This window comes from Mercenaria mercenaria, chromosome 4 (genome assembly GCF_021730395.1).
Source record: "Mercenaria mercenaria strain notata chromosome 4, MADL_Memer_1, whole genome shotgun sequence".
Taxonomy (NCBI): domain Eukaryota; kingdom Metazoa; phylum Mollusca; class Bivalvia; order Venerida; family Veneridae; genus Mercenaria; species Mercenaria mercenaria.
The window spans coordinates 58,685,252-58,699,584 of NC_069364.1; the positions used below are offsets into that span (position 1 = coordinate 58,685,252).

Below are 14,333 nucleotides of genomic sequence, written 5' to 3' on the forward strand. Positions count from 1 at the left end.
TCATCAGGTGTTTCTCAATTATCCATTTCTAGGCTAAAATCGCGAAGGCACAATACAAATGATGGGAAATAGAAAGCCATTTCAGGAATGTAGCGCAAGTCATCTTCATCTAGTGTGTTGCACAGAGCAATCTGCTTTGATATCTTTGTCACAAAACTATAAAATGTCAAGGATATTAAAACAAAAGAATATGTATATAAGATTAACATACTACATCCTGTGCGTGTAAGAATATTCATGTAGGTCCACAGCAATTCAATGATTTAAATTAAAGTATATATATTCCATTTTCATGACTTTAAAAAGGATACGATAGCTTTTTCAGTAGTTTTTCGTCTAAGACTCCAAACATGTTATAAACAAATGTCCCCGTCAGAAGAGTCGTAAGACTAAGAATGCTGTTGTCATTTTCATCGTCGCTCTGAAAAAAAAAAAACAACAACAGATATTCTCCGTGGTGCTTTAAGTGTGAATATTTAAAATTTATCAATGAGACATTAACAAAAATTATGTCGATTTTACGCTATTTTCAACTGATTGTAATTCTTTGAAACGATATCACATGTCTTTTATGGATAGATAGATTTGATTATGAGTCACGTCTACTGCACGTTCCTTGACGGAAAATGGCTGACTCGAAGAAACTTCGAGTCGGAGCCATCGTACTCGTTTTGGCCATCCTCCGAAAATCGAGTAGAATGGGTTTTGTATTAATATATACAATAAACCTTTGCTACATCTCCTATTCCTTCAGTGTCTAGCAGCATCAAAACCTCGTCTTTCCGGATAGGGTGTTCTAAACACAGAACCCATATGCCCTTTGTTGTCGCCTTTGTAGTATGACCAAGACGAAAACCTGGAATTTATAATTCGCAATATGATTTTATGGGTGTATAAATGTGTCTTTAAAGAGTTTTAACAGAGTAGGAAGTTTCCTCGTTACGACGAAAATCGTGCTTTACACTAAGTGAAGAAATTACTTCAGTTTCTACATTTAGTAAAATTTAAACGTTAAAAACATTTTAACACAAACAATTGTGTGATACCTTAAAAGCATTTATAATGTTTTGTCAAACATCACTAAAGAGTCCAAATCAAAATTTACGTTTTCTGTCTCTAAACGCTAGTATGAGTGTTTTGCTCAGAACAGATATATAAAAAAAAATAAAAACAAGACAAAGAACGTACTAAGAGGCAAATATGTATGTTTTATTGTCCCGTAATCGGGTTCTCAACTAAATAAACTTTATACACACCTTGTTCAGTGTTCGCCAATCTATTTAGTAAATAGGATTTCCCCGACCTGTATGGACCAGCTATGGCTATGACATTAACTGTATCCTCTATTTTCGATATCTCTTCAATGACTTCCATCTCTAAAGAGAGTTGGCCGTTTTCGTCATTCTTTATCAGACAAAGGGGTGACCAAAAAACTTTAAGACCACGATATTTTGACCTTACAATAAACTTAAAAAACGTTAACAACACAAAAACAAATAAAGTAAGAGATGATCTTTTACTAAAAAAAAACAACAATGTTTAATAGAAAGGAGATGCTAAGGAAGTAGTTAATATTTCCTGTAAGTTGTTTGATACAAATATGCAAAAATGTATATTTATAATCTGTTAGAAAATAAATCCGGTACGCATTCATTTGTGTGTATGTGTGTGTGAGCGTCTATACTTACTCTGCAGTGGACTGTGGTCTAGGCAGACTGCGTTTTTGAGACGTAGCTTCCCTTTGGAAAAGTCTTCCGTTTTACCCCTTTTTAGCACACTACCCCATTCTTCATCTAAAGCTATAACTAAAATGTTGGTGGGCCTACTTTTCGATGTCTAGCCCTTGGTGTTTGCTGAGCTCTTCGCTTCCAGGAAATCTACCTTTACCCTTTAATTTTAATAATAGCTTCATCAACAGAAAATGTTTCTTACAAGATATCTGTTGAAGCTCCGCTTGTTAACTGCTTAGTACTTTTCAGAGACTTCGGTGATGGGTAACATGTTTTCTCAACCTTTAAAAGTATACAGAATTATCTAAGAAGTGATACATATGTTTTTCTTACTTTAAAACAATTTAACATGCACAATTTTGACACAGTTTTTTCTCTTCTCCGGGTGTAAATTAGCTGGGAGGCTTATAGTGTCTGAACAGTCGGTCCAGTCGTCTGTCAGTCTAACAATCACACTTTTTGCGTACTTTAATTCTCCTATAATTTCTATCCAACTAAATTGAAACTCGGTATACATTGTCAACATGAAGTGGATATGCGTATGATTTTTGACGTGACTTTCACGTCCGTCATTGTTTTCTTGAGTTATGGCCCATTTGGACTTTGATGATCACATTTACACCAGAACATTGTTCACTCACCTTCTCGTACAGTAATCATTCAATTAAAAGAAATTCGGTATATGTCGTGAACATGAAGTGGACATGCATATCATCGGCGGGAGGGGGTAGAGACTGTGATAAGCGGTTTTTAAATAGCACCTCGACTGAACTGTTTTAATTTCTGTCTTCTGGCCTGTTTCGTAGGGACATTAATTGTGTTTCTCTTCTTCAAAGGCACGGAGTGCATACGTCTTTTGGTTCATAAAATTTGCTTATATATAGGAGCATTTTTCTATTTTACATACCATGCCTTTTGTTTTCATCGCGTGTGTTGGAGTCTCACCTGGCAGGGATAACTTTTATTTACACTGTCCATTATGATTTTTGAATGATTTGCGACGAATAGTTAAGAATAGTTTGCATGAAGATTTAATGCATCATTTTACTATCCCTATCATAAGATGCTAAATATTCTTGCAGTCTTAGAAATTACGCGATAATTTCTATGCTGTATCATTTGAGATATATTGTCAAAGAACGAGCGGAATAAAGTGTTAAGGCTTAAACATTTTTTCAAAATAGAATTGTATAACTTGGGCATATTTTAATGTATAGGTAGCATAGGTATGGACACAGAAGTCATGGCGTACTAAAGAAGATGTAAAGGTGTGATGTTTTTACTCATTTTATACAGTTCATAACTAAGATTGAATTTGCTTGCCGTTTCGAAGCTGTCAACAGTATTTGATGTTGACAAACAGTATGCAAAAAATGCTTTTACTGTTAAAATGTTCTGATCAATATTTGCTCATTATCTTTGTACAAAAACAAAAGAGAACTAAAGTACATGAAAGCAAATATATGTCTTTTTATTATGTACTTACCTCTAAATGTAATCATCCTTCTTCGGAGCATTTTAAAACTTCTATGCTAATTTGAAAACAAATACTAGTGTATGGAAAAAGACTTTTTAACCTTTTAACATCATTCTTTATCAGGGAAACTTGTGTATATTCTAAGTAAGCTAGAAAGTTAAATGTAAAGCTTTGTTCTATATATAGCACGAATCAGAGGGTATAAATAGGTAGACGGATGATCGATTGTTGTAGACGCATTAAGGATTCAACTAAAAATTTATCCTATTACCTTGATGTAAAAAGTTATTGCAACTACGCAGTCAAGGTGGATGAGCTATTTGAAGGAAGAAATTTCACCTTCATAAACTACAGAAAAGTTACAGGATTGTAACTAGGTTTTGAGCTATAGGGACAGCGCATAAAAGTTTTACTTTAACGGAAGTTGAATGCTATAGATGATAGAAAATTTAGGCTGAGCATCGGAAAGCTGAGGCAGAGACACAGAGCTTAGTATAATCAACTGGGTCAGTAGGAGAGTTCCAGTTTTTGGCGGTGTTCAGCGTTATTGACAAAGTACCGTCATGACATCAGGGTTATAAGTATATGATAGTTGAATGCTGTATGTTGATAGTTTATAGGCGCTGAGCATACAGGAGTCAGGTTAAACATATTGAGCTGTAGCTTCAATTCAGAAGACATAGCCTGAGCATCAGTGCGATAGGACTTGTATGTTGTCGATTCAAAAACACCATCTGATAGGAACTTCAATAAAAGGACCAGTCAAGAAGAGTATCTCCAGACTATAGGAGTTTGAGGTGATTATCATTAATTGAAGCTTGTGAGTTTGAAACAGTGAATGATTTGCCTGATCCCTGAAGTCATCTAGCTCATAATTCAATTCATTTACGAATCTTTGGTACACGGATCTTAAGGCCAGATAGCCGGAAAATGTTTTATACGTGTGATATATAGGTCTCACCAGCTCTACGTTTTAACAAAGGACATTGTTCATAGTGTTGTTTTTTTTTTTCAGCTGGTCTAAGACATAGTCACCTTAGCGGTTCATTGCTCAAGAGACCAAAGACATAGGTACTTCCCTTGGTCATATAATTCGTATCCTGAAAATGTTTTGAAATATAATCTACAAAAAATGGACTTTCTTACAGATTTATCAACTATTATTTGTACATGTATAACGTTTAGCGACCAAAGAGGGAAATAGATGTTAAAGAATATTCTCTCTCAACCAGAATATTTCATAGTCTGATTTGCCACAGCAGAGTATCCTGTATTTACATGTATATCGATCAAAATGACTAACTTTTTTTTCAACTGTAATTTTGCTGGTATGATGTACTCTATTCCTTTTTTCAGTAATAATGTTTTTACAGAATATCCACTTTTAAGTTTTTGAGCACTTTTGCGACTTTAATTTTTCATACAGATGTTAGCAATAAAATACCTGATTCGCTCTGAATTTTATCAGATTAACATTTTACTCTCGTTATGTTGAACTCCCTTAATGAAAGATAGCTGAATAATTGTTATCTATCAATAGAGATTTTCACGCGTACTGCGAACTTACTATAGGGGTTTTCTCAAACTGTATATAAGTCTTTTTTATGCATAACTGAAATGCGGCATATTTAGCATCCGGTACTGTCTCCATTTAAAATATCCGAGAAGACAGTTATAAGGTTTATTAATATCCGTTGTATTGTATATATGAATTACCGATATATAAGTATTTTGTCTTACAAGCATTCTTAACAGCGTGGGCGCATTTGTTTTTAAATCCTTTTACCTTTTATACCCTTTTTTATTAATGCATCTGTTGAAATCTTCGACTACCGTATTTATAAAAAAGACATCGCAAACTTATTCCTTTTTATCTAAAGTGTAGCAACTTATTTATATGCTTGTAGTCTATTTTGTGAGGTTCTGGCCAGCATTAGCTAGCAGAGAAAACGGCTGTTAGTTCAACGATCAACATACCTTTTAATTAAGGATTTGAACCAATGACCACCTGGTTAGGACAGACACTCTTCCCCTGTGCCGCAAGAGGTTCGCCTATTTTAGATCAGGGAATCAAAACAACATATTTTGGAAACATAGTTTCGTACTATTGCACTCAGGTCGCTGAAATGCTATTGTACGACGCACAATTATGAAAATGCGCGATACGATGCGTGACAGTTTAATGCACCGCGGTAAACAAATGTCTTACTTGGTTTTAAACATGAATATTCTGAACTATTTCAAACCCTACAAAGTCATTTTATACGGTACTGAATTCATTCAGTTTTCCCGGTCACGTTACCAGGATATAAAAGATGTCTACATTCTAAATTTTTAAACCAATATATACCATGAGTTTTCATGAGTTTAAATCTTTGTCCAAGTTCCCCAAAGCCGAGTATCTACACAAACCATATGTATGCATATGTTCGAAAAGGTACCCGACTAAAAAGGCTTTGTCAATAGTATAGTCAAGACTTCTAAGCTGGTTGTATCAAACGACCACACAGAATTGCTCAAATGGTGTCAAAAATATAATGTCGTTGGCAAATCTATGCATGCACTGGCCATAAAACATTTTTGGAATTGCTCAAATGGTGGCAAAAATATAATGTCGTTGGCAAATCTATGCATGCACTGGCCATAAAACATTTTTGACTATGATCGGAATTTGACCTCTGACGCGTCCCATGCCTAATGTTCACAAAACAATTTTCGGTCTCCGCTCGGTTTAAGATTGACATTTTGACAGCCAGTTTTAATGGTACTTAAAGATAACGTTCCATTTGAGACTGATAATCCATACTGAGTAGTCACTTTAAGATAGTAAATTTAAAACGTAACTTTTAACATGCAATTCTGATATCAGATTTTGATAAATACGAAGTGGCTAATTCAGGATGTTTTAGCTAAAATACGGTAATGTATCGGATCTCGTTTCGACGGGGTTGAAAGATATATGTATGAGAACTTCGTGTATGTTTAGACAAAGTGTTGAACTAAATCATTCAAGATATTTCAGTAAAACTTCTATTTTATCGAACATTAGACACAATTATCAAAATTAATGAAAAACAATGACCTTTTTAGTTTATACTAATTTATTTATTCTCGATTGCCAAACAAGTTCTTACAACTTATATTAATGGCTCTCGAGACTCGTTCCAGATGGAACCAACCTCTAAGAGCAAAGAGAGAGAGGTAGTGTGGAATTAAAGTGTCTTGCCTAAGGACACTACCACTAAGGCAGTGGCCGGGATCGAACCCAGGACCCTTCGATCTTAAGGCGGACGCGCTACCACTACGCTACGGCGGCTCAATTACCTTTTTCGTACAGAAGTATACGAGAACACGGTATTTATGCTATGAAACAAAAATTAAACGGACTTTCATTTCATTCAGCATGTTTTATTATTTTTTTTCACAATAGTATTTTGTACTGCGTTTTTTTTTTTTTTTTTTTTTTTTTTTTCTTTTTCTTATGTTTTTTGCTAAAAAAAACCAGTCTAGGAATTGCATGAACGGACACATTAAAACCAGGAATCGCCGCTGTCTTCAAATCTATGTTTCAAGTTGTATTTTAATGCATGAACTAATAAAGGTATAGTATTATCGTATTACAGTAGGGTATAATATATATATACGTGACCATAAACATGACACAGTGTTTGAATAAAGTAAAGATGACCTTAGATACTACAATATGTACTATTTGAAGAAGTGATTACATAATACGAGTAGAGTGTAAGATAATACATGACAAGCGATTAGATAATAGTGTCAGAAAGTACATACATGTATTATGTAGTACACAACTCTACTGCCCTTACATAATTAGTCTTCATATGGATAGTTTTATTAGCACGCGGGCGCTTTTTAGATTTTAAAGCAGCATGCCTCCAAATTTGGCTAAAAAATAATCTTTCTTTCAAATTGAAGTTTTGGTCACATTATGAACATTAGAATATCAATTTTAGTTTCTAAAATATTTTAAAAATTCCAAATCAAGAAAAAAAGATGACCGCGTCGGGAATCGAACCCCGGACCGTCGCGGCAATAAAGACATTTTCCCGTTGTCGTAACCGATAGCGATATTGCTGAAGTAGTGAATAATGGCTTCGAAATATAGAATTTATAACCGAGACCGTTTATCTGGAGCAAAAGCGTGGCAAACGCTTTTCGATTTTCATCGTAAAAAGTAGTAAAAACAGCAAATTCTCATGTGTTTCCGTAACATAAAGTTTTTCATGTTTTGTTTTGGCTTTTTTTAATTCAATTGTGAGCACCATGATTTCGTTTTAAAAAAATTGAATAAAGCTGCATAATATCAGGGAATTTTAGTAATAAATTTCTATTTATGAAAAAATCTAACGAAAGGCACAAAATACGAAAGGCTTATACAGTGCTTTAGGGTAGAGCGGATTTTCGGGTATAGAGGATAGGTTGAAAAATTTTGTATTTAGACTTGAATTATTACATAAATTTTCCTATCATTCTTTTACTAGCATGCATATAGACATTCTGACATACATTTTATGTGTTTGCTTGTTGTGTTATTTTTCATATGTCAACAAATGAAAATCGAGGCTATCCCCTACTGACTTCATCAGTGTGTACGTAAAAAACGTCAGTGAATGAAAAGTATTTGATAGAAATCTAAAAGGCTGAATGTTTTCAAAAGAGAATACATTAAATTTTCTGATTTACAGTAAAACAAAATTTGGGAAGTTTGTTTAGATGTGGATTTTAAAGTAACAATTCAAAAAATGACCAAAGCCATCCTGTACACCCTAAATCAGCACATATGTACACTATGTCATTGAGAGAAGACACACGTGAATTTCTATTAAAAGCTGAATGTTTTGAAAAGAATAGCTATTTAATGGTATGATATACAGACAAAAACTACTAAATTTCATGTCTTTGAATTGGAATTCAGGAAAAAATATAGTTAGTTATCCGCTATACCCTAAAGCACTGTAAACATATTTTTATTGTCGTTCACTGAAAGGAAAAAAGGCTTCGTGTATAAATTTCTTATGAAGTATTAAAATGTTCTTTACCACCTGTACTCTCCTCGTAGGTACACGTTTTTGCACAAATTCTGGACCAGCAATAAATAAACATTACATATGTCATTATCCTGAGTTATGCATTTGGTCATAGACTGTTGATCTGATGAAAGACTGTAAGCTTTGCATACTGATAAATGAAAATACAGATATTAAAGATGTGCATTGCTGGTTGGTGCATGTAGCTATAAGTACTATGGGATATACGCATACAATCATCAGGCCATTTTGTATGTCTTCAGTTTGTAACCTTAATTTTGAACAAAAACCAAAGAATAATCTCTGTTTTATCGAAGTAATTTTCATAGATGTCCAAAACGTACTGGTCTGTATATCTGTCTGCATAGAACTGTCGGAACATTCATTCATTTTAGTATTGTTTTCATAGTTTAAATCCACCGCGTGATATATAACTGATCCGATACAAATATGTCAATATGTTCCAATATATATTTCTTTTACAGTTGATGACCTTAAAATAAACTTCAAATTTTTTATAAAATTCTGTCCAAAACGGTATTTCATAGTAGATGATAAGCATTTTTATGTATAGCTTGTTTTTAAAAGGCATGAAATGCTACGGGAAACATTTGAATAAGCATTTCTATAACGTTAGTTTTAGGCATAAAGACACTAAATAGGAAAATGGTGCGAACAAATGCAATCGCATAATGGCGGATTCAAATAGTCCTTAGTTGTTTCATTTTGCTCTGTAGAGCTATTTTCTTTATCTTCCTTGCATTGTTATACTGAAAACACATAACAGATCCATTCTTTACATTAGGCAGCATTTTAGTAATTATATAATTACATGACAGAATTTGTCATGTAAACTTAAATCGTACACCATCAGTACAATCTGGGGTCTCATTTTAGCTGATTTTGCAGTTTGCTGACGATATTTTTGCAAGAAACATGACCGCTACATTTTTATTATTTTTTTCAGAACTGACAATATTCTACAAGAAAAATGTAAGTTACAGACATTCAAAATGGGTGCTGTAGCCGTTGGAAATAGGTCAATTTTATAAGGAATAAAGGAGAACAGCCATTTAGTGTATTGTAACCTTAAAAGGAGAATAATAACAGATTTAACGTAGCAGAAAAATATATGTTGCTTTTTTCGTGATAAAATGTGATACGAGAGAGTCAGAGGCGCAGTGGTTAGCAGGTTGCAAACGACAGCAGCGATCCGGATTCGATTCTCAGCCACGGCTGATATCCCGACATTTGTTCAGTGTTGGATGATTTACTGAAATTGGTATTTTTCCAGCATTTGCGGTCTAGACTGGATGCTTGATGGGTAAACATGACATCTGCTGTAGGATTGACAGGAAATAGGTGGTTCCATACTTTAGAAGAGGGGAATTTCGTCGATTACCCACTTAAACAATTAACCTTAAAGTAGTTCTGCATGACATTTGTTCGGATCTTTTCTTTTTTCAACAATGTAGAATTTGATTTTATCCTGCTTTTTCAAAATTTCAGAATAATCATAAGAAAATTTGGCAAATAAAAAAGATATGAGTAGTGTCTTGTGTTTGATTTTTAGGCTTTTTTTTTTTGAAAGTTTTGGCCCTCGTTTATATATTGGGCGTCTATGGGAAAATCACAAATTTGATTACATTTATGTGAATAGAAAAAAGTTTTACGATGAAGATTTTAATGACTCTTTACATAGTCGTAACTAAACAATTTATCTGCGGGTACCCATTAATTCACAAAATGATTTTCAGTTCCATATACCGAGTTCAGACTTTATTCTACGTTATCCAGATAAATGATGTTACATCATTACTTCTTGTTTATCAAATGTGTAAAGCTGCCTTACATAACTTCAACCTTAATAAAAGTCTTCTGGTGTCAGACGATATCAGATACTTAGGTAAATATTAGCTGTTTAAACGGAGAACAAAATAAGATATTGGTTACCTTTTCTAGTGATCTCCTTGTAGGTCCAATTCTCCCCGGAACAGCACCAGCCTGGAAGTTGTAACAATTGACGGTAATGCCAAATTGTCATGTTATTTTTTCAGGCTGGTTAGAATTAGGACATAATATCTTATATAAAGACAGTATGCGATGAACTTTAATTACGGTAATTATTGAAAGGAGGTCAAAATTGATTACTTCTATGCGTAGCAAATTGTTATACATGAAACATATTTTCATACAATAATTCAAATACATCAATGTAATATTATTAGATATTTTTATCAAAAACTGTATTCCTTTTATTTCAATACTTATTGTAAAATAATGTTAAAATTAATTGCAATATAATAGCAGCAACAGTTAATCTAATAATATCATTTCGGATTTACGATATTTTTCATTTTCTACTGTGTATGCACTCTTCCAAAAAATCTGTTCTACCGATAAGTCAGCTGTACTCTCATCAGAACTGCTACTATCTGACGTGTGTTCGTTATCGCTCATTTTTGTTTATGTCTTTCCGCATCAGACGATACCTACAAAATATTTCAATCATTAAAAGTATCAAGATCACTGGGATGAAACGCGTTTTTGTATATTTAAAGCGGGATACATCCACGGCTGTGAACGATCTTTTTTCCTAATAGAGTAAACAGTGACACAGGAAAAAAAATATTTGGCCCTGCATTTAAAAACCGAAATCGTGTATTTACAGCACGTGAGTAGCTATTAGACTATTTCCCTCATAACTACTTACCTGGACCTGGATCCAATGAAGAAAGTAGGTCTCCGCGCTCCTTAACACTGACTTTAAACTAAACTGATACAAAAAACAACAAACTAGAAATTATGTCACCACTTGTTAGAAAGTCTGAATTAAAGTATGTAGATTCAAGTAATTCAATAGCGAACCTTGCGATGTCTGTATTTTTAAATTCTGACTGATATACTGCAGTTATTACGCTACCACATCTGAGCTATAATGTTAACTTTGACTCGGACAAAGAAATGTAGGTTCTATACTTAATGTTATGAACACGAAGCATGTCACAGAAATATTAGAGGCAATATATATTATATGTACATGAGATTGAATCAATACGAAACGTATATTGTCTGTATATTACAAGTTACTTGGTTGATAAGATAAAAACAATTACATGAAGAAGAATGTGTTTTCATTACTGCCTATATTCATTATCATTTCTACTACAGAAAAAATACTACAGAAAAAATACCTTGCCAGCATCAACAAAGATGGCTGTCCATTGCTTCTAAAATCCAACACTGATAGAAGAAAAAAACGTTAAAATCAGTTTTGGTTTTAAGATTAGGAAATATTGTACCTCTCGCATATACTGTAATCATTTATCACTAATTGTTTTATCTGTAATGATTAGTTTTCGTTAAGGTAGTTCTGTACATTTGAAACAAAATTTGTTCTTTAAATGTAGAATTTTATTAAATCACATGTTTTCAAAGCATCTTTGTGCCGGAAAGAAATTCAGCCAATAAAAAGATAAGGCCATGTTCTTGAGTTTTGTAAGACCGTTTTGAAAATGTTGTTCCTCCGGTTAATTTTCACAATAGGCCTCTGTGGAAAGTCGCATATTTCATGACATTTTTGCGAATTGAAAAAGTTTCACAATGTAGATCATTTTACAGTTGTAGACTTAACTAATAGTATGTTCCATCATTTGGTGAAATGAAATATAGATAACCCTATTTACAGTTTTTACTTTATTTAAAGGCACATACCTACAGATCGTATGACAGCAAAAAAGAAGATTCTTTTTGAGATGGTATGTTTCTTATTTTATTATGCTTGTCTCTGTTTAAACACTCTTACGCTTAAATGACGTCACGTAAGTGCGGTGACGTCAAACTTTTGGTTGCAACCAAGAAAGAGTGCTGCTACATTTTATCTACTGTTTCAGATTGAAAGCTAATTAGAATCGAAATAATTTATAGCAAAGCCGTGTTTTAACACTATTTATGCACTCGGGCGATAATACGTCGTATAAATAAATTAGCTCGGGCTGCGCCCTCGTGAAATTATTACACCCGACGTATAACCGCCCATCGTGCATAAATAGTGTTAAGGATGTACGAGCGTTTTTTTCAGAATATCCGCCATTTTGAAAAATGTTTCTTCGAATATTGCTTTCTAACAAAAGTTTTTTAAAAAATTAACGTTAAATTATTAAAATATGGCTAATAATGTACCATTTAACAAAATAGATTCTACTTTTTGCAAAAAAAAAAAATCACCCTTATTTTTGGCTGGCATTTGCCTAAATTTGACGTAAGATTTACAATGGGGTAGGGGTAGGTAATTTCAAATATCTATGAAAGTAGATCAGGGTTGGTTTTGATATTTTCCTGAATGATACATATAACAATAAGCTATAATTGAAATAAAACTCTTCAAGATAGCACTTTATTTTATCAGAAAATATAGATTAAAACAAAAAGAACAAAAAATATCAAAATTCACCAGCTTTTAACAGCTTTTTCTTAATAAATCTCTTAGATGCACGGTGACCCCAACATTTTTTCTGTCCATTTTGAAGCATTTTTGTATGTCATTAAAGCTGCAAAATATTTTGAAAATCTTACCGTCAGAATTGTTTTTGCAGATCTAAAAACATTTTTTCCATTGAAAATAAAGTGGGTGGGGTAATTATGTCAACATGTAAAAACGAAAGAGATTTGTTCGTGACATTTATGCTTATATAATACTGATATCACCTTGTATTCATATTAACCTGTAAGACATGAAATCCTTTTAACATTAAATGGGATATTATATGTTTTATAACATACCACCATTTTTACAGTTTTACAAAATTTCAGAAATGCTCAAACACTGGGTGAAGAAAATGCCCTATAAAAATAAAACGAGTTCGGTGACCTGTGTTTTTTCTTCTCTTGTTTGTCTTAGAAACTAATGGTCTTCAAGCCCACAGAGCATGAAAAAATTCTGACCGTTAGAAAAAATTCGCTCCTACATCCTTAAAACACTCTTTTGCTATAAATTATTTCTTAAACATTCTTTTGCTATAAATTATTTCTTAAACAGTGTGCTTCCGACGACGTCCCTTATAAATAAAAATGCTAGGTTTTCCATTCTTCGCGCATTTGCTGGTTACCCGGTGGCCAAATGGGCATAATGTCACTCGTGGAATGAGTTTTGCATAAAATAAGACACTTTTCGTGCTTATATTCGCAAGTACTTGAAAACGAAAGTAGGGTGTTTATTCTGCGGACCGCTTTCTGATATGAGGGTACCTGATTTCATTGAATTTCATTTCACCGCATACTATTCAACACCCCTTTTTCTTTTCGTTTTCTTGAGGCAAATGTATGGATATCTTGTGAAAATTATGTCTACGGTGGAGAGAAAATCTAGAAACAGTATCAAAAGTTATCTGAAGTAGCTGAAATTTATATGAAACAAAGATAAATTGTTTTATTTGTATATGATAAATTCTAACTAATCTCTTTGGACTTTCAGCTTACATATTTATTTAGTATCTTTAGCTTTACCCTTAAATTATACAATGAAAAACGACACTCACTTAACGTTTATACCTGTAGTTACGATACCATTATTTTGATAATGAAAATATGAGTATTGTCCTTAGTATCAGGACTCTATTGATGTTGTTGCCAGAACATTTTATTTTACTATCATATGTTTATACATTATAACAGAATATGACGATATTTACATTACTTTATCATGTTCGTAGTTATCAAATGTAAATCAGCATTATTTGTATTGTTTCAGTATATTCTCAATGACATCAGACCGAGCCAAACATCGCAAAGTAGGTCTGCCACAAATAGAAACTGTCGTAGAAAGATATAGACGGGGTTGAATTTGCATAAGCACTGATTAAAGAAGTTTCCCCCCCCCCCCACCCACCACCTCCTCTCTCTCTCTCTCTCGAACCTTTTCCAGGGTTGATAAAGCCGAACCTCGAAAGCAACAATTGTTATTATTAAGGTACCTTGTTAACCCTTACCATGCTAAATTTCTATAATGAACTGGTCCATCAATTTGGGCAGACCATTATATTGACGGGGTTTACTAAAATTTACTGACTGAATAGC

The 14,333-nt window shown here is 33.3% G+C and overlaps 1 protein-coding gene across 2 annotated transcripts; it reads right to left on the bottom strand.

Moving 5' to 3' along the window:
• Window positions 1-14: 14 nt before the first annotated feature.
• Window positions 15-11,567, bottom strand: LOC123551860 (guanylate-binding protein 1-like). Of its 2 annotated transcripts, XM_045341097.2 has the most exons (9): window positions 11,453-11,563; window positions 10,972-11,034; window positions 10,656-10,750; window positions 10,212-10,262; window positions 1,933-2,012; window positions 1,257-1,456; window positions 729-856; window positions 312-421; window positions 15-156 (listed from the first exon to the last, which is right to left on the bottom strand). In XM_045341097.2, exons 3-9 carry the CDS (start codon window positions 10,716-10,718, stop codon window positions 15-17), a joined length of 774 nt encoding a protein of 257 aa, XP_045197032.2. In that variant the 5' UTR covers window positions 10,719-10,750; window positions 10,972-11,034; window positions 11,453-11,563. The 2 variants fall into 2 exon arrangements, with proteins under 2 accessions (XP_045197032.2, XP_053397379.1); XM_053541404.1 differs by lacking the exon at window positions 10,972-11,034 and having other exon boundaries at window positions 11,453-11,567.
• Between the last annotated feature and the right edge of the window lie 2,766 nt (window positions 11,568-14,333).

Bases quoted from the DNA above. Each gene is read 5' to 3' on its own strand.
- LOC123551860 (XM_053541404.1), bottom strand. From the start codon at position 10,718: ATGAGCGATAACGAACACACGTCAGATAGTAGCAGTTCTGATGAGAGT. The intron at 2,013-10,211 runs GTAACCAATATC...ATACTTTTAAAG, and splicing joins CAAGGAGATCACTAGAAAAG to GTTGAGAAAACATGTTACCC. The intron at 857-1,256 runs GTGTGTATAAAG...TATAAATTCCAG, and splicing joins ATTGGCGAACACTGAACAAG to GTTTTCGTCTTGGTCATACT.